Raw genomic sequence first — 21,219 nt, 5'->3', positions numbered from 1 at the left:
ACTTGTTTGCCAAACTCCGAAACAGTGGTGACGTTGCTTCGCTAAACTATCATCACTGCCACCAGCACTTCGCATCTCTCGGGTCTCTTTAATAGAGGACTTCTTCCGGGATTCAATAACGTAAACAATCGTCTGCTGCATACACCAACCCAGCTTCTAAGATTGAGATAATGGTAAAGGAAACACAAAGCACAAATCGAATGCTATTATTACTATTGGTATAAAAATAACTATTTTGACGGCACCGGCATTTTAAATTTAAAGAAGTGAAATTGCTGCTGATTTTGCCAGTTCTATGACTATGTAAAGAGTGAACATTATTTCAATATTTACTTTTGCACTACGACAATGTGCACTGTCAGAACAAGAGAATATGTTTATTATTGATATACAAGGCATATAGTTAAATAGGAAAAAACAGCTACCAATACTTGAGACACATATGATCGCTTTAAATTTATTTTGTCAATCAAATTTATTATAAATAAATAAACAAATACAAAAAATATTGAGAATCCATTTGCTGCAACGAAATCATGCATCTATCTAAAACTGTAGCTGAAATTATTTCTACATGTATACATAACGCCATATAATAAGGTGTGTATTTCCCTAGGTACCCTCTCTTCTTTTTATGCTCAAAAATAGCCTACCCTAAAGCTGTATTTAGGCAGCAACCATTTGATTTTCTGGGGGGGGGGCTATGGTTTTTTTTTCTGTGCAAACTTTTTTTTTCGCCTTCGGCGAAGAACAATCTATTTTTTTAGCGACAAACCGAAGACAATTTTTTTCTTTCAATTTTAGCATTACATATAGTGGCAGCTGAGGGTGAAACAAACACGTTTTTTTACTCATGGTCCAAAACAAATTATTTTTTTCACCAAAACCTGGAAAAACTTTTTTTTCCAAAAAAAACCATAGCCCCCCCCCAGAAAATAAAATGGTTGCTGCCTTAGCTGCATTATTTAATTTGTGCTTTCTTGAACAAAAAAAATCACCATGAACATGATGAATCAGGTTGCCAAAAATTCGGTTATATATTTTTTATTATTTCTTTTGATAACATTATTTATATAAACAAAATGGAGGAAATTAAAAACAGAAAGCTTAAATGATCCGATCTTATTAATTTTCACATCTTTCTTCTTGACTAAGTCAACTAAGTCAACATGATGTCAATAATTTATGAATCAATAAGCCTTAATACATGTTATTTCACCTCTAGTCCTATAATATATGCCTTTGCATTATATAATTCACTATTTAATGTTTTCATGTTGATATTTTCATTTTTTATTTTTTGTCTAATGGGTGGCACTTTGATAGTGAAAAAAAATTCAGAAAAATAAATAGAAATAGTAAATAATGCCCCTGAGGTCATATGTTATAGGACTACACCCTCCTCCATATTTTCTATTATGGTTGTGGATGAATTTAGAGGAAAAAATGGTAGGAGTATGAAAAAAGGGAATACTTGAACAACAATAAATAATGTTCACCAAAGATTTAAACTTAATTTAATAAAAAAAAAGCTGTATTAAGCTGCATTATTTCATTTGCATTTTAGAAACAGAAACAAAAGATCTCAGTGGTTCACTTAGGTGTCAGAAAGCAAATTTATATATAGGATCAGGTAAATGTATAGTTATTAATGACTGGTGTTACACAGTTTACAAAAAATATCTTAACTTGGAAAAACTTGAAAGATTGAATTTTATATTTAGCCTAAATATTAGAATAATAGTAAATTTACAAATTGGTTTTTTATGCTTGCTTATTTTTTGTATAATAATTCCTGAAGTATTGGTTCAGGACAGGGACTAAATTCTTAGTATTTTGTATATTTTAAAGTAATAATCTTTTTCAGTTTTATTTTAACAAGCCTAAACATTTTAACATTTTAATGAGAACAAATATAATTTTGATCGATCATGTTGATTATTTCCAATTGTTAGGAGACCATTTTCATCACTCAATATTGATATTAAGATGATCAGATAATTCTAATTATCAAAACTGTACAATTTGTCATCTCTTTTAGAAATGGAAAATAAAGATCATGTGCCAGATACCACACCAACAAAAGAAAACCCATTTGATTGCTGTTTTTGCCTTAGTTCTGGAATTTCTGTTAAATTTAATTTCAATGGAAAGAAATGTTCCGATTATGACTTTAGTTCTAAATTAAAATTAGTTTTTGGTTCAGATAGTTTTGATTTGATTGATGAATTATTTCAAAATGAAGCCTCAGTTTGTAGAAATTGTTTTTCCTCATTTTCTCGTTTATTTGATTTTATTTCATCTAGCAAACATTGTTTTTCCTCTTTTTTGTCTCAAAAAACACAGAAGAAGAGAATGGCCAATTTTTCTCCAGAAATATGCCAGGATTTGGGGTAAAAAAATAGATATAGATTTAGAATATGAATTAATATATTCTATTTTGAATAAGCTATATAATTGTTGTAGATTTGATGCCCCACCTAGGAGCATTACATTTGTGTCTGTGGATTATTTCCTTCATCTGTTATTCTGTCTGTCCCTCTTTGAGTTTCAATAACAAGTTGCAGTAGTTTTAAATGAAGTTGAAGTCCAATCAAGTTGAAACTTAGTACACACGTTCCCTATAATATGATCTTTCTATTGTTAAAGCCAAATTACAGTTTTGACCACAATTTCATGTTCCAGCAGTGGTGGATCCAGCAATTTTCATAAGTGGGGCCCACTGACTGACCTGAGAGGGGGCCCACTCCATCCACGCTTCAGTGATTCCATATATAAGCAACCAAACCCCCCCCCCCTAAATCCGCCTCTGTCCGGTGAACATCGAAAATGATACTGTGAGTGCTGAATGGGTGTTCTATGAACACATTCTTGTTAACGTATGAAATATAATTGAATACATATAAAAGAAGAGGTCTGTGTCATGTTGGTCTCTTAAGGATAGTTACCTCATTGGCAATCATACCACATCTTATTTTTTATATATATATATTATGTTTTCAAGATTACCCATGAGAAAAATAAACACCAGAAAACAGACTAGTTACCTCTATTTATGTATGTAAAAAAAAAAGGAATAAAGTCCTAAATTCTTCAAGATGAAACATTTATTCTGTACTTTTATTAAGAATGAATATTGGATTATGGATACAATAAATTGGAATTAATTATTTAAGAAACACTTTTACTTGTATTTATACTGAGTATGACAGAAGAACAAGTTTTTTTTTTAAATTTGTAGTTTAGAAAGACTTATTTTTTTTCAGATTCACATCAACATCAGTAACAGATGAAGTACCAGTCCCTGATGATACTTTGATATTTAGTCAGTAAGTTTTTTTGTAGACTTTTTGTCTTACGTATTCCTAAAAAGAAAGGAATCCAAAAAGTACATGTACAAAATATTTCGTCAATTTACACAAAAATATTACAGAAACGACTAGGCTAATCAAACTGTTATATAGTGTTTCTCTTAAAATTTAATATTGCATTAGGAAATGCAAATAGCCACAGACAATTATTCAATATAAATACAGCTGGAATTTACAACAACCTTGCAATAGCATGTAAATACATTTATTTATTGAGAAGAGACTGCCAGATATTTTAGCTTGCAGAGGAACTGTTTTTTCTTTTTCAAAAAATTATGTTTAACAATTAAAAAAGAAAAATCTGGCTAGGATTCAAACTCATGCGTCTGAGATATCATGACATATATAATATATATATATAAGTCTATAAAAAAAGGAGCAACCAGCAATTTTACTAAGTTACCGGATTGTCTAGGAGAGATGATACTGTGCAGATGAGGAAATAGGGAAATTTATAGGGAAATTTGCAAAAATATGTATATTTCAGTTTAGATGCAAGTATTGTACTACATCATGGAAATGCCAAGGTTAAAAAGACTGTAGGGTTAAGCAAGTAAGTTTCATAAATTTACAAGCAAATTTTCTTGGAAGTTTTGAATAATCGAGAGAAAAAAAGAGATGCGTTTAACCGATTATGATCTCTTATGCTTATATAAAATTAGATATATTTATAAAATTATATTTTGATACTGCTTGAATTTTTTAAACAAAATTAATGCTTTTTATACATGAACAACCATGTTCACTGCAAATTATTTATATCATTTATGAAATCTAATTTACTTCTTCACGCTTCTTCAGTCTTCACGCTTAATCACAAATCCTACGACCATGGCTTGTAAAATTGTTTTCGACCTTGTGAATTTCTTCTCTACAAGCCAACATATTCCAACTATAATGTTCCAAAAAATTAATTTCGGGCTTGTGGACTCGAAAGTTAAGCGTGAAGACTGTCTACTTAATGTGTCTTAAAAATGCTGTAAATATAACTATGAATGTGTTGACATGCTATACTTACTGATTGAAAGTTAAACATATGCTTAAAATTCTTCTGCTTTTTTTGTTGTTGATTGTTATTTCCAAGTGTGACAGCAACATAAATAAAATCTACTTATAAATCAACAGAGAACATGGTTATAGCAAGACACCAAATATCAGAAGATCAACTGCTAGTGTTAGTGCAAATGAGTAAGTTACCTCTTCCATTTGATACTGCCAATCTTATGAGTTTATAATCAATAGTTACAAAATATGAAATTAAATTATCTCATCTAGCATGATTTGTTTAAAAAGGGGATGTTAATAATTTAAATGTTCAATAAAGACAAACAGCACCATAACCAATACATCTTGTATTAGAGCTATTTTCCTAAAGTATGTAGTTTAAAGGTTTGGTTTGGTTTGCTTGTGTGTTTGCTAATTTGTTTGTATAAATTTTGCTCAAGCATCCTATGGCATTATATAGCTTTAGCCCCAACTATCTTTTGATTGAAATTTTAAATTTATTGATTATTCTCAAAGAAACAGTTATCAAAAAGAAAGCCAAACCTTTGAACTACATGCATTAGGAAAATAGCTTTAAAGGGTATTAAATAAAAAATCAATTCTTGATAACATTTTATATGAACTTTATTTTGATTGTATTTAACTAGTGAAATAGAAGAACATGCCTACAGCAGGCCCAAACCCCCCTCTTGTAGGGAACTATTTCAAGAAAGTGTATTGGACTCTTTTGTTGAAAACATCAGAACAAATGACAAAAAACAGACAGAACCAGGTATTTTGACTCTTAACCTAGTGGATAGCATATGAATTTAGAACATCTTACATTTACAGGATTTGTTTTTAATATTTTTTTTGTCAACATAAGAAATGTTATTATTATACTTCATGTTAAAATGCCATATTTTGATTGGCTTACACGAGGGTGTTAATTTACTGTATCACATGGCTGAGCGGGTAACATTTTTTTTAAATGTCACCCTCTCGTCTGGACCAATCAAAATCAATAATTTAAGGACAATGAACTGAATTACATCAAGTAATTAAATACAATGCTTAAGTTCTGTGTTTTAGCTAAGATTTTAGTATTTAACTGGCAAAATAAAAAAAAAATAAAAAAATCTTGCCTCACTTTTGTTATTTTTCTAATACCTTGGCTTCACCGCGATTGACAATGTTTTCTCAAGGTAACAATCTGCTCTATCACCCTCTCCGCTATGTGTTATTTATATAATGTTGTACCTCAAATATTATGTCAAGATTACATTTACAAAATACAACTGCCTGCATAATATTTATTCCCTGTTGACTTTCTCATAATAAATGAAATAAAACTGGTAACACAAAAAGAAGTACATTAAGTGAAACAATTTGTAAATTGGACAAAAATTTGAATTATTTGCAATGATTGAATTTTAGATGACATAAGAGTAAGTGATGTATTTATAATGCAAAGAGCAAGATCATTGATAAATCAGGAAGTTAAAAATGTAAGCACTAAAAGAATGGGAGAACAAAGTCTGCTACTAACCAGGAAAAAAATGGAGCATTTATCAGAAGATTCAAGTAAATTGTGTGATTCCATTATAGAAGAAATGAAAAACAGGTAACAATATAAATTACATTTTCCTGATTTAGAGTAACTTCTCACAATTTGATTGGCTGATATTGCCCTAATAAATTTCTGTAGAATTTTTTTTTACTTCAATTGGAATTATCTCCCTTACACCATTGACCTAATAAAAACAATTGAGTTGCTTTATAGGCCTAAAATTTTGAATTTTATACAGATTTAGGTTAAATATGTAACATATATTTTGTTGATAGGTTTGGCTTCCCTTCACCTGATATGAATTTTATTGACCTGATAAATAATCGTACTGGGACAATTGAACACTGTGTAACTAATAATATAGCAGGTATCCTGCTCTGAGCATTCCTGTTAAAAAAAAAAAATTTGTTTAAAACATTTTTCCAAGTATCATTCAGCATACATTTTAAAAATTCCAATCTTCTTTACAGTGCTGTATTAAATAATTGATTTTTTTTTCAGAAAAAAACTTCCATCACCAAGGGGAGATAACTTAATTGATTTCAATAAGACACAATTTGTGTTTCTTGAAGTTTTTAGAATATATAAATCATACGTTTAAATTAACAATGCTCAATATTGTATTCAATTATCAATATAATCATGTTCATGTTTTAACTACTGATTAATTTAGGACACCATTTCTATTGGAAATAATGCTGTCTGCATTTGATGAAAAACATCTACAAGGGCAAAAAAGCAGAATAACTGGATCATTGGCTATAGTATACAGCATTCTTATGTTTGCAAGAAATGCGGAAATGAGTGCATTCCAAAGAATGATGACAGCAATTTGTATAAGGGGACGAGCAGAAGATATGGTATTCAAAAAAAAAAAATGTTCAGATACTCAGTTAATTTTTTATTTTGAAAAATTTATAGATAAATTTTATATTTACTGTAATACATGCAACTGAAAAAGTCTGAATTCTTAGTATCAAATGTAATGATTGATAACAAGTAATAGTAAATTACAGAACTATTTATACATTGGTCTGAAATGTATTTCGAGGCACACGTTAATAATTATAGTTGTAGAAATATAAATTTAACAATTCATTAATCATGTTAATAGATAATAATTTTTTTATTCATAGAAGGTTTGATAATAGTGTCTTCTGTCCAAAATGTGTTTGATTAATTTATTACTTTTAGCACTTATATATCATTTCAATGAAAGATGCACATTTTGTTTTGTTTCATAGCTTATTACTAGATTGAATAGAGTAGGTGTTACATTGTCACCAACCAGTAAGCAGAGATTGATAAAAGAAGCAGGAGAAATCAGCCATAAAGCTCTGTGTGATTATTTGAAGGAAAAGCCACTGCTAAAAATTACTGGTGATAATCTGGACATCTACATTAAAAGTCGATGTGTATCAATAGATAAAGGAAATACAGATTTGCATTTATTTGCCTCGAATGCCTTAACTAGCAGGTTATCATCTGTAGACATGGACAACAGAACCCCTGTAGTTCCTGAAGTTAATAGAGATGTTTTAAAACTAACAGAAGCAGAAATTGACAACATGAAATATTCATATTCAATATTGGTAATAATTTAAGTAGATGAATATAAAGTAATTGATAAATAATGTTGAAATTGTTTTGTAAATTTTATCCTACTTTAATTTTAGAAAGGAAAAAAACCTTTTTGATTTTATTTATACACAACTTTGTTCGAATATTTCTTTTATCTCATTGTGGAGATAAGCAGTTTGAAATGGTAAGTATATAAACACATGCATGCTTTTCTGCTTATAAAAAATGCTTAGATGTATATCAGTTTTCAACTAACATCTAACATGCTTACATTAATGGTGGTGGCTTTTTGTCTTTATCCTTCTTTTCAGCTTAATTGCACTTACAAAATATATGTAAATTCAGAGTTTTAAGTTACTTACCTTAATAGAAAATTTATTTCTGTATTTCTTAAATGTGGATGCCAAAGGATATTATATTCAAAACTGGAATGATGTTTCAATTTTTAATTTAAGTTTTAATAACACCATGAATATCTGAATTTACAGTAGTTTGGTCAGTTTTATAGAAATAGTTAAACTCAACTAGCTTACAATTGCTGCTTAACATTTCCACTGCATTTATATTTTGCCTTTCCAAGCTTTAGCACTAACATGAAAATTGTACGAACAGAGTCTTTATCAGGTGAATACACATGTTAGTGTAAGTTGGATCGACCCCAACGGGAGACCAGAATAAGTACAATGCTACTTTATATAACATTTAACAGTTACTAATAGAAATTAACCTTTTGGAATATTATGACAAATCATTCTCTTAAAATTTCCTATATATTTTATGTTTAATATAAAGAGCTAAATATTACCTATACAAATTTCCAAAAGGTTGAATTCTATGTAATTATAGCTTATGCTTGAATATTGCACGAAAACAGCTCAGCTTTGCTTATAGCTTCGCAACTTGTGAAACAGAAAACTGTTTAACAATCTAGGAAGCAGGTTCATTGTGACTTTGAGAATATAAACATTAAAAAAAAACCTGTTCATTTGCATTTTGAGTGTGTTCTAAGGGAGTCTTTGTAATTATGTTTATCAACGCCGAGAAAATGACTTATTAAAATTTGGTAAAGCTTTGTTTTACTAAAACAGGATTTCTTACAAATTTTGAAAATATGAAATTTTGTTTGGAAATTTTGGTTCCATCATTGTATACCACAAAGTATTGACTGACTGACATTATCATTTGATATAAGTTATTAATTCTTCATTGACTAGTAAATAGATGGTATTAAAAGTATAATGAATTTCTTGTTTATCTTGTAAACTGTTCTTATCTAATATATTTTATTCTAGAATTAATGTTGAAGTTTTTAGTTGTGTGGAAAAGTTGAGGAGAAAGCTATTTACTTTCAGATTGCAAGAATTTTGAGTACATTGGATCAATTTAAATGGATGTCAACAGTAGTACCAGTACACATAAACCATGGCTATAGTGCTGGAATGTCCCAAAAAAGCCAAGTGTTCCAGTTACCGATCCAACACAAAAATGAGGCCAAATATGAAGATATTCTTGATATCATGGATTCTTATGAGAAACTACTGCAAAAAACATTTCAGGAATCCCATGGTTTGTTGTTGTCAGTTGTAACTCACTTAATTACTGTTAGTGTTTATTTGAATTAATGTAATATTATTTTGACTGAATGTAATGCTGTTATATACAGAATAATAGGTAGTTTCGTTTTTGATACTGACTGTATCCTGTGGAATATCAAGACGAGCCCCTTAGGGCGAGTTAAGATATTTCACATGATATAGTCAGTATCAAAAACGAAACTACCTATTATTCTGTTTAACGGTAATTATGACGTCACACAATGTATTGCCTGATATTTTCAGTGATACAGCCAGTACGTTAATACTCGAAAATATTAGGCAGTAAGATCAAAGGGAAAATATATGAATTACTGATAAATTGAAAGTAATGCTAATATATTGAATGTAATGCTATTTTGATTCCCTAAATTTTAAAGTTGTTCATTTTCAAAACTGAAATTGTTGCAATATTAACAAAATTATACACATTTTGATGTTTTTCAAACATGGACATCTTTTTTCTTGTCGTCACAATAGGAACTTCAATAGAAATTAAGAAAATTAAACGTCAGTTTTAAATTTCTATACCACTTATTTGCTGAAAATTGATATTTCACTGGTGAGGAGAAATATTTTCCTTACACCACTCAGGATATGTGAAAAAGCACGAACAGAAAGTAAACAATTTAATTCATCGTATTGCCTTCAACAATGAAAAAGCACACACCACATATCCAGTAGTAAAAGGCAGCAAAAAAACAAAATGATGTTATATATGGCCTGATTTATCTGCAAAAAAAAAATAATCAAAAACGAATATGTAAAGTTCTTCTACATTTTTATTCAGGAACAGTTGAAATGTTAGATGAATTTGGAGTTATTGCATCTGGTGACCAACTAACCAAAGTCAGATTTGAAGGCGCAAAAAAACTACGTCTCATGTCTCCAACAACATCGGGAAGACTTGACCATTTGAGACCAGTTGTTATTGAGCTGTGGCATCTTAAGCAAGATTACTTAGAAGTTTGTATGAATAAAATATCTTTTTAATTATAGAATGCAGCCATAATTAGTGATGGTTTGGCCAAATATTACCTCAAATAATGGGGTCAGATTTTGTCTTGTCAATGTATATTATAATTCAGTGCTAAATTATTAAGTCGGAATGTGTCAAAGAGACAACAACCCGACCAAATAAAAAACAACAGCAGAGGGTCACCAACAGGTCTTCAATGTAGCGAGAAATTCCCGCACCCGGAGGTGTCCTTCAGCTGGCCCCTAAACAAATATATACTAGTCCAGTGATAATGAACGCCATACTAATATATATCTATAGACAAAGACTTTGTTAAGGCATGTATATCAGTTGTGAACTTTTAACGAGGTCAATGCCTTATTTATATGCTTATATATGGATCTGCATTTTTTTCAATTGTATCATGTTTTGTTTTAATAACTGTATAGTTTGTTGCATTACCATTCTTGTATTATTATCATCTGTATTAAACATAACGAAATCTCATGATAAACTTGCAAATTTTCTTATCTGATGTTGCACTTCCTCTGTGTTTGTTAAGTGTCTCATGATGTCTCAAATCTAAATTTAGCAAGATTTTTTTTACATTGATCAATATTATACATATAATTCGTAACATGGGATCAATATATGAAGAAATAGAAACAATGCGTCAGATTTGTAAAATAACAGTTGAATCATGTGATTGTCATATCCAATGAAAACAGTATAATGCTACTCAATCTCAGAATAATTATGTTTCCAATTTTTTTGACAGAAAACTTTTAAAGCACTTTACAAAATGGATTCTATAGACAAGTTAGGTACCTTGGCATTTTGGAGAAACAGGCTGAAGAAGACTGATGTAAATGGCAAGGTGAAGGGTCACTTCAATTCCCACAGCGAATTTTTTAAACTTATAGTAAGGGAGCTTATTCGAGAACAGGCATTTGAACTCTTTAACATTAATATCGAAAACACTACAGCTTATCCACAAAATATCAGCAAGGCAAGCAGACTTACCAAAGAAAATAAAATGATGGAATTATCAGGTGAAATACTTCATAAATTTGATGTTATGCGTACAGGGGTACCTTCAGAAAGCAATGACGAATTATTTAATTACAGTACAAATTTAACAATTAGGGGATTACACTACCTACAAATGGAGGACACTGTAAAAGAAGGTGACATTTCTAGAATCATTCCAAACCTGAAAGTGTGCATTCCAATTTTTTATGCACATTCTTGCCTTTCAAAATACTTATTTGAATGTGTAGATTACATTACTAAGGTAACCTGTTTTCTTTCTCCTTTGGAAAAACTTAGAGTGTTGGAAGGCAGTATGGTGAATTTGAGAGGTGGACAAGGCAATAACATCGAGGCCGATTTGGTACAGGAGCATTCCGTAAGGAATCAAAAAGAGTTGATCAGGGGTCTGGGCGCCAATAAAACTGAAACAGCTATTTCTGCTGTTACTGCAGCAGCACCAGTTATTTCACAAATATGCAGGAATTTTGATGCTGAACACAACATTGCAAAAAAAGCTTCAAGACACAGTAAAATTATATCTACAGAGGATATCAAAATTGTTAGTGAAAGTTTGAGAAAAATGAGACCATTTTCAAATACTAATGATAGAAAATGTTCTTTCCCTAATTTACCATGTCAGCCTTCTGCAAATGTAGATAGGATCAAAATGGACATTGACTTGAATGTGATGCTAGGTAGGGTGGGCAGAGGATACATATCTGTAGTTAACGAGGAAGATGCAGACATTGGTACTGATGATGAAGAGGATGATGATGAAATTCCAGATATTCCTCTTTGATCCAGGTAATTCCAACTTAATGTATGGTATTGATGATATAAAATCACCGTACATTATTTGTGAGCTTCTGCTGTTCTTTGGTGGGGTTGTTGTCCCTTTGACACATCCCTCATTTTAATTTTATTGTCTTGAAATTTTATAATACTAGTAACATGGCTTAGAAACAGGTAGAAGAGGAGGTTGGTCCAACATTTCTATCCTGTTTTTAAAAAAAAATTATCTACTGCAATAACCAAAACTGTTCCAAATAAAAAAAAAAAAATTTATTTGATGCAAAAAAGATAACATTTGAGCAAACTTATATTCTTTATTGAACTCAATTATCAAATTTCATGAAAACACCAAGTCATCCACAAAAACAAGTTGCTATACAGTCAATGCAATGTAACTGCACAAAAATCACAGATGCAATATCTAGATATGTAATGAAGTCATTATAGAAGAGATAATGGAATTGCTAAGTCATGGTTTGTTAAATCTTGATTGCAAAAATGTTAATATTTTGTTTTCAGTGTACATTTTTACTAATGATTACTTAGATCTTCAACATAACTTTCATTAAAAACAATTCAAGCTGTTACTTTTTTATTTAAGGAATGACTGTAATATTTTTTCTGTCTATGAAGAAATAACACAAAAAAATGTGGTGCACACTGAATAACGTGTGTAGCGGGTTATTTAACAGTGTGCACCACATTTTTTATGTTATTTCGAATAGACAGAAAAAATATTACAGTCATTTCTTTATAATTAAATTCTAAATTCCATTTTAAACCATTTTAAACAATGAAAAAACGTTGATGACGTCACGGTCACATGACTAAATTATGTGTATGGGCTCCTAACAAACTAACATAAGCCAATCAGAAGACACGTTACATCCAAAATTAAATTATTCAAAGATATGGTTATTTCATTGAATGGTTAAGACAATGAGAAATACAAAAACTGGAGTAAGTCATACTGAGCTACACTTATATGGCAGTTTAGAATATTCATTTAAAAGTATCATTTACATTATATACTGGTATCATTTATATTACATTTTACATATACAAACACAGAGATATACATTACAAATGTGTTGATGAAAATATTTGTTTTTATAATTTCAGTAATAACTCAGTGCAAGATGACCTGCAATATGTAAAAAGAAGTAGTCTTACATGATGAAGAGGCGTAAATACTTGTCATGTAATGTTACAAATTATTCAGAGTTACCGTAATGAATTACAGTTATACACTATAAATTTAAAATGTCCTGCAGACATCCCTGTACAATCAGTGTAGTCAATTATCCCTTCATGTCTTGTTTAAACTGTAGAACATTGTAGTTATTACTAGTTTTTTTATTTTCTTACTTTTATAGAACATTGATGGATTGTATATTGATTTTTTTATCTGTTACTATTGGACTTATAATGTTATATGTTATCACAGACATTGATAACAATGCAAATGTAATAATTAGATGTAGATAACTTATTTCCCTTGCCAATTGTCTCCCCTTTCCTCCAAGATATGAATTCTCAAAACAAATGTGAAAAAAAACATATTCTATATTTAGTAAAACTATTTAATGTGTATTTCAGGTTTGGAATGATTCTAGAAATGTCACCTATTTTTTTTTATTTGTCATTTTTTTTAAGCATCTATTAATTACCCCTATTGTTTCAATACAAATAAACAGTACTCTTAGAGTTACCATTTGATTTTCAAACAGGCCACATTCTTTAAAAATTTTTAACAGTTAAAGTGATTTATACTTCTAATTTATCAATGTAATATCCCCTAGTCACCTTAAATTTATCATGACCAAAATGTATTTACAAGTTCATTTCATCAACTACTCTTACCAACTGACAGTTTTCACACCTACATTGTAATGAACAAAAATTACAACACAAACAACCTTCAGGACTATTACTTGATTTTTTGTATCCAAATATTTTCAAGAGACATTCTCGATAACAGGCCTTATGCCTACAATAGCATAAAATGTCGTCTTGAATTCCTGGTAGGTTTTTTGCTAAGTCCATATTTGTATAGTATAAAGTTGCAGTTGACATTTGACCTCTCCTTCCAGCTCTCCCAATTTCCTGAAGGTAATTTGTTAAACTTCTTGGTGGTTTGCAATGGATAACCTGGGTCACTGAGGGAGGGTCAAAACCCATACCAACTACTGTTGTTGTAAAAACAAGCCTAAAACGAGGTTGAACACTCTGGAGATCTGTGATAATACAAGTCAAAACTTCAGTATCTTGATTTGAGTATAGGCAACCAAAAACAGCATTATTTACTGTAATTTTGCTTACTCCACCGAATGCATAATAAGCATAGCTCATAGCATGTGCAATGTATTCCATTGGCATAAACATTAAAGTTACAGGAAAATTATTTCTCTCAACAAGTAACTGGTCAATTTGACTCTTATAAATGTTTTCTATTTTTTCATAAGAGGTGCCTTTAACCTTTTCACATACCATGAGTTTTAAATTAGTTTTTTCAGGACTTACAGAAATGACTTTAAAATTGCTTATAAGCAACTGCTTGGATAAAGCATTTATATGTTTTCCTGTTAGTGTTCCACTTAAACATGCTATAGGGACATTGTTGAAAAAAGATTTCAGAACTACTAATTCTGAAAAACTTTTTCTGAATTCTCTTCCCCTGAAAAATAAAAACATGTTTTATATAATGGGTAAAGTGAATAATAAGACTAAAACTAAATAACTTATGTTTTTTTATGTTGTTTGTAATATAAGTATATTTAGAAAATACTGTGAACAGTCTAACTTTAAAATCAATCCTGTGTGTGTGTGTTACACAAATTATGTTACATTACCGGTATATTTTTTATAATCAAAAGCATTTATACTGCTGATGACAGGTACTGTTTTGTACTGATGATTCCATTTAACTGAATGTGATGCTATATAAATTTTACTGAATGTAATGGTACTTAGATTGAATGTAATTCTATTTTAATGAATGTGATGATATTAAGATTTGTTGATACTTCTTTTTAACTTAATGTGATGTTATTTAGATTAAATTTAATACTACATTTGTATCTAAATGTCAAATGAATGTGATTGTATTTAGAATTAATTGAATACTATTTTTCTGAATGTGATTTGAATTGAATGCAATACTATTCTACTGAATGTGATTTAAATTGAATGCAATACTATTCTAATGAATGTGATGATATTTAGCATGTTTAGCTTGAATGTAATATTATTCTACTGAATGTGAAGATATTAAACTTGAATGCAATACTATTCTACTGAATGTGATATTTTAATTGAATGCAATATTATTCTACTGAATGTGAAGATATTAAGCTTGAATGCAATACTATTCTACTGAATGTGATATTTTAATCGAATGCAATACTATTCTACTGAATGTGATTTAAATTGAATGTAATACTATTCTACTGAATGTGATGATATTAAGCTTAAATGCAATACTATTTAATGAATGTGATGGTATTGAGATTTATTGTTCAGCCCATGAATTTTATATGAATCTGACAAGTAATTGTTGGGTTGCTGTCAATAAATTTTAATTGAATGTGATGCTCTTAACTAACTTAAGTGTTATGCTTTTTTGATTCAATGTTATTCAGCGTTAATTGAGTATGATGTTATTTTGATAGAGTGTCATTCTATTTTGAATGAATATGCTATTTTGATTGTATGAGTGTGATGCTATTTGAATCAATGTAATGTTAATTTGATTGAATGTAATGCTATTATATTGAATGTAATATATTCTGATTGAATGTAATATATTCTGATTGAATGTAATGCTATTTTGATTGCAGGCAATGCTGTTATATTGATTTTAATGCTACATGTATTTTGATTGAATGCAATGTTGTTAAATTGAATGTAATACTTTTTTTTAATAACGATACTATTTTGATTGAATGGGCTGCTGTTTTATTAGAATATAATGCTTTTTAAATTGATTGTGATGCTATATAGATTGAGTGTTATTTTATTATAACTGAATGTGTTGTTTTTTTGTTGTTGAATGTGGTGCTTTATTGATTTAAAGTGATAATATTTAATTTAATGAGATACCATTTTGACTGAATATGCTGCTACATTGATGTTCATTAATGTGTTGATTTATTGCTTGACTGTGATGTTAAATGTAATAATAGGTATAATATAAAGAATTCTAATGCAATTATTTTGTAACAATTGTTCTGATTGGATGACAGCAAGCGTAAAATTCTCTATCTCCTTGTCTGTAACTAAGGAAGCCGACATTTTGAATTTCGGAATGTGTTGACATGTTATTTCAACAATAATAAACAAAAAACTCACTTGCTGCGCCTAAAAATCTTCTTTTTATCAAATTTTATTACATTTTGAAGCGGCACAGAAGCCAGAAAACGCACGGTGTTTATGTTTGACGCCTGAAGCATACCTATGACGTCACCTAGTGTAGGGACCAAAGAAGATAACATCTTTTCGCGGAATTTTCTTTAATGAAGATTTTACACTGAAATAATGATTGAAATTTAATTATGAACTTGTTTTGCATTAGAATAGAGATAACTGTATTGTATTTGAAGCTTTGCGGACGTCCATCGGTAGTTTTACTGTCGCAAATACCCGTTTACCTGTCTCCGCTCCGCGTCGCCAGGTAAACTAAATTTGCGACAGTAAAACTACCGATGGACGTCCTTAAAGCTTCAAATACAATACAGTTATCTCTTAATTTTACAATCTGTTTTACATGTTTAAAACAGGGTATATTAACTTTATCTAAGAAACTATGTAAATAAATATTGCCTTCAATCATATGAAATGGAATGTGATATAGTGATTATATGAATTAGAAAGAAAAAAAATCTGTGATTGTAATTATTTGTATGTGGTGCATGTATGAATATATTGGTTTTCTATCTGTGACTCTATTTATTTTGATGTTTGTTCAAATATGAATTAATAGTATTTGTACATGTATAAAATAGTGAATAAACAATTATTGTGTACTCAACGTAAATTTATGATTTAATGTATTGTACCTATAGATACTGTAACAAGTTATATATCTGTTAAAAAAAAACCTTGTGCAAATACATATGATTAAAATAGGGTGGTTGGAAAACCTCTTGTTAACAACATTGGAAATTTCTATAACAAACCAAGTTAAGTTTACTTTCAAAACTTTGAAATTACAACAACTGAAACACTTAAGAAACCAAAGTACGTTCCAAAAACTAATAAAATTGTTTTCCTTGTTCAAAGAGAAGTTATGAAAGGCTCAAGTTAACAACTTTTTGTTATTATAAAAAAAATAAAAAAAATTGACATTTCAAATTGAGTTATTTCCCTTAGTCCATAATGTTACCTTAAAATTTCTTCTGTGTAAACATGCCAACCAGGCTATAAATCAGTAATAAATCGAAAAGAATAATGTATTCCACTTGAAATTGAATTAAATTAATGTTGTTAAATTATCAGAGTTCTGATAAAAGTGATTTTATGGCTACTGGTAATCTGTACTGCAATAGTGTGCATAAAACTACAAAATAACTAACAAATAACATTTTAACTTTCAATAACAATTTCAGAAATTATACAAAATACAAAAGCCTTTAAAAAAATCTAATGTTCAACAATGGAAACTTCTGAATTACCAGTCATCAATTTTGTGACATTCATCAATGACAATTGCGCCAACTTTTCCCTCCAATGCTCGTAACAATTTAACACCATTTTCTGCAACTAACAGTCCCTCAGGGTGTGTCAGAATGATACTGGCACTAAGTGATTCCTGTATGACTATATTATATACATAGATAAGTAATTTGTTCAGTTTGAGAAGTAAGGGCTTGACCTCAAAGGGATTCGATCCCATGCATCACGCAACCCTTCAATGTACATCAATGCCAATATCCATTTAAAAATGAAGATAAAGGCACCAATATGAGGAGAATCTTTTTCACTTTTGAGTATTTAATATTTCTTAAATAATACAGTAATAAATGTGAAAATTTTCTTAGTTTCTCAGACAGTTGATTTGTCATTAATCAAGTTAATGTTTCATTTCGGCAGAAAAAGATAAACCTCAATTATAATAAAGAGGTCTTTCCCATACTGAACTTATTACAGAAAATAAACTCAAATTATTGAAGTCATTTTAACATTTACATTCATAATTGCTAATAATGAAAACATTATAAAATAATTCCTTCTTATTCAGAATCAGGTATTGTTTAGAAAATAGAAACAAATGCAAAAAAGTATATGTTGCCTTCTTGATGTTATTGTTTTATGCTACATTTTGTATATTGTTTGGTTGCTATATATTCATCATGTACATATTGATAATACCATGAATACATACCATTTTCACAGCTGTCTTTGTTGTTCTCAATGATCTGGCACTTCTGGCTAAGCTGAACAACCTTAACATTAATCTTGTTCAATTTTTTACATTGATCTTCCATAATGGCATTTAGAGGAGACACCACCAATACCTTATTCTGCACTCTTCCAAGGTCTTCAAATATTTCTTTAAAAAATATAAACATTCAGAGATATACAACTGCAAGTAATATTTTTTGTATGTAGAATCTGTTGGCCGTTTGCATGAACTAACCTCATTGGAAAAAATCTATAGAGCTTAATCATTATTATTATTATTATTATTATTATTCAGAAGCATACATTTTAGTAGCCCAGAGCCCCTATCAAATATGTGAGCTGTAGTCACAATAGTTGTCCATATTTTTGATTTATCATATTGATGATTCAAAATAAAATTTGCTTAGTTTCAAGATGTCCCCAAAATTGCTTGGTCTTGTGTAAGAGAGGTTGGCTGAATCGCTAAAATACCAAAGAGATAATAAAATTCCAACAATTCAAAAATGAACTGAAAATACAATGGCTAAACATGAAATGCAAAATTGACAAACAACAGTTACATGTATATCAAAAACACAAGATAGAACCTACACAGAACACCAGCCTAACAAAAACTGGTGGTGATCTAAGGTGCCCAGGAAAGGTAAGCAAATCCTGCTCCACGTATGGCATCCAATGTGGTTATACTTGGATACAAACAAAAATATGGAAACAATTATTCAGTATATCTATCAAATCGTGTTACAGGAAGCACTCTTACAGTTAGGTGTGTACATGTATTTTCCCATTTTGGCGCCTGTGGATTTTTTAAATAAGAGAGCAAGATGCAATAAAATTCTTGTTTGGATATATAGCTGAGAATTAATTTATAAGAACATGAAGATTATGTAATGTATGTAATAGAGGCTGTTTCCTTAGACTTGCTACATGTCCCTTCCTAATTATTATTATTTTTTCAATTTTGCCCCTTTAATAATTTTACTGCTATAACTAGGAGATTACAATTATACTGACATCTGCAGGAGGCAATCAGTAGGCTGGCACTTATCAGTAAACATATAAATTAGTAAGAGAGAAATATTAGAAAGGGAATTGTAGCAAGTCTACTGTTTCCTGTATGTCAGTCGGTATTTGCATATCCATACCAAACATTGGTCCAGCATATATTGTAACGTTCTTTTTCAATTTTTTGGGGGGAACAAACTTTGTGATTATACATGTATATTAAGAAAAATAATGAGGCGAAATAGACCCATTTTTTATTTGATCATGTCATAAGGTAGATTACTGTCAAGAGTTTCTGAAAAGGAAACGCTCAAAGGCATTGTAATTCTTATAGTTCAGTTCAAAATGGGGGATATGTGACATTTTCACCCCCTTTTCGCAATATTCCATGGTAAATAAATGCAGAATGTTGCCATGAATACACATAGAGGAATTATTTTTCACCATTTTAACTTTTGAAAATCTTTGGAAGATACTCATTACATACATATGCACATGTATAAGCTTTCGGGTCGATCCGGCCCCACATCGATCCGGGCCATATTTAAAGTCGATACGGCCCCTCAAAAAAAAAATTTATAAGGATAAGGAATAAAAATAAAGATATATATTAATTGTAATTCATAAATGTTTATGATTTATTATATTCAACCCCGGCCAGGATTTGATTGAATTTAGTGATTACAAGTGGCATTACCTTAGTTCACAATCATCAGACAATTGTTGAATAAACAAACCAATTATAGACTAATGATTTCGTTTATATATACTGTTCAAATTTGTCACAAATTCCTCCATATAGTGAATATAGTTTATTCATATTTTATTATCGGGCCGGATCGACGTGGGCCGGATCGACTTTGGGCCGGATTGACTTGAGGCCGGATCGGTTTGGGGCCGGAACGACCGGATACCCATGTACATGTATAACACAAACAGCTAAGGTTAATGTATTAGAAAGCCAGGAATAGAGAATGATAAAACATTTTGTGGTTCAATTTTAATTTTATTTTCTTACGGTGAATAATGGAGTGCTACCATTATATAACTAAACCACAAATTAACAGGTTGGGAACAACCCTCTATATATATACTTCTTATATTTAGGGGTACATTTCAATTTTGTTGTAAAAACCCATTTTTGTTACAAAAGGGCACACATCTGTATTTTTGAAGATAAAATAGCCTTGCCCGTGTGACCTCACAATTATTTGAACTCATCTACATTGAATGTTTCCACATTTAAGTTATGTTTTTCTTTTTAATATATTATAAATGATCACTTGCAGACTTGGCCCTTGTCTGAGCCGAGGGACAGTGACTGATTTCAGGCCTGAGCGATTCTTTTTGTTAGGTGGTGTTCCGAACCCGATTTAGGACTGGACAAATATTTAAAAGAGCCGTCAAGATCGAATTGTAATAAAAGTTATAGTGTACAAAAATATATATTTCCACGATGTTTCATAATTTGTTTGATTAGTTCAATATAATGTAAATAGTTGATGGAATTAATATACTCACTGGGCAACAAATGGAATATTATACTCTTTCCAAACCCAACAGGCAGATTGACTATAATATTATTTCCCTGGAGAATGTTTTCTATGGAGGAAATTTGTTCATGTTTCAGTGTCAACTGTGGATACAGCTGACATTGTACGTTCCGTATCGTCTCTGTAACATCCATGTTGGATTTGACAAGGGTCAAATAAGTATACATACACCAAAATATATCTCCAGTTTAAAATATCATTTTCTAAAAATTACTGCTAGCTTATATTGTAGTCTTTAAAATCTGTATTCAATTATTAATATAGTATAAAATTCCATACAAATAAAAACAATTTGGACATATTTAATTTTTTTTCAAGAATGTTGAAAAAAACCTACGCTAGCGTTAGGAGTTGGTGGCAGTGGTTAAAGTCAACGTAG

The 21,219-nt window shown here is 30.1% G+C and overlaps 2 protein-coding genes across 4 annotated transcripts; one reads left to right on the top strand and one right to left on the bottom strand.

Annotated features, from left to right (window-relative positions):
* The first annotated feature begins 14 nt into the window (after window positions 1-14).
* LOC139528316 (uncharacterized) lies at window positions 15-13,539 on the top strand. 3 transcript variants are annotated; one of them, XM_071324246.1, is made up of 14 exons: window positions 15-173; window positions 1,568-1,633; window positions 2,347-2,393; window positions 3,267-3,329; window positions 3,859-3,924; window positions 4,497-4,559; window positions 5,024-5,148; window positions 5,793-5,979; window positions 6,599-6,785; window positions 7,170-7,517; window positions 8,859-9,072; window positions 9,889-10,064; window positions 10,835-11,892; window positions 13,003-13,539. In XM_071324246.1, exons 3-13 carry the CDS (start codon window positions 2,356-2,358, stop codon window positions 11,885-11,887), a joined length of 2,520 nt encoding a protein of 839 aa, XP_071180347.1. In that variant the 5' UTR covers window positions 15-173; window positions 1,568-1,633; window positions 2,347-2,355; the 3' UTR covers window positions 11,888-11,892; window positions 13,003-13,539. The 3 variants fall into 3 exon arrangements, with proteins under 3 accessions (XP_071180347.1, XP_071180345.1, XP_071180346.1); XM_071324244.1 differs by having other exon boundaries at window positions 2,042-2,393; XM_071324245.1 differs by lacking the exon at window positions 3,859-3,924 and having other exon boundaries at window positions 2,042-2,393.
* A 3,891-nt stretch (window positions 13,540-17,430) lies between these two features.
* Window positions 17,431-21,110, bottom strand: LOC139528315 (uncharacterized). The gene is made up of 3 exons (XM_071324243.1): window positions 20,809-21,110; window positions 18,263-18,430; window positions 17,431-17,697 (listed from the first exon to the last, which is right to left on the bottom strand). The coding sequence occupies exons 1-3, from the start codon at window positions 21,005-21,007 to the stop codon at window positions 17,549-17,551; spliced, it is 516 nt and encodes a 171-aa protein (XP_071180344.1). The 5' UTR covers window positions 21,008-21,110; the 3' UTR covers window positions 17,431-17,548.
* Between the last annotated feature and the right edge of the window lie 109 nt (window positions 21,111-21,219).

This window comes from Mytilus edulis, chromosome 6 (assembly GCF_963676685.1).
Source record: "Mytilus edulis chromosome 6, xbMytEdul2.2, whole genome shotgun sequence".
Lineage (NCBI taxonomy): Eukaryota > Metazoa > Mollusca > Bivalvia > Mytilida > Mytilidae > Mytilus > Mytilus edulis.
Note: the sequence above shows the minus strand (reverse complement) of the source record. Positions and strands in the feature narration are given on the sequence as shown.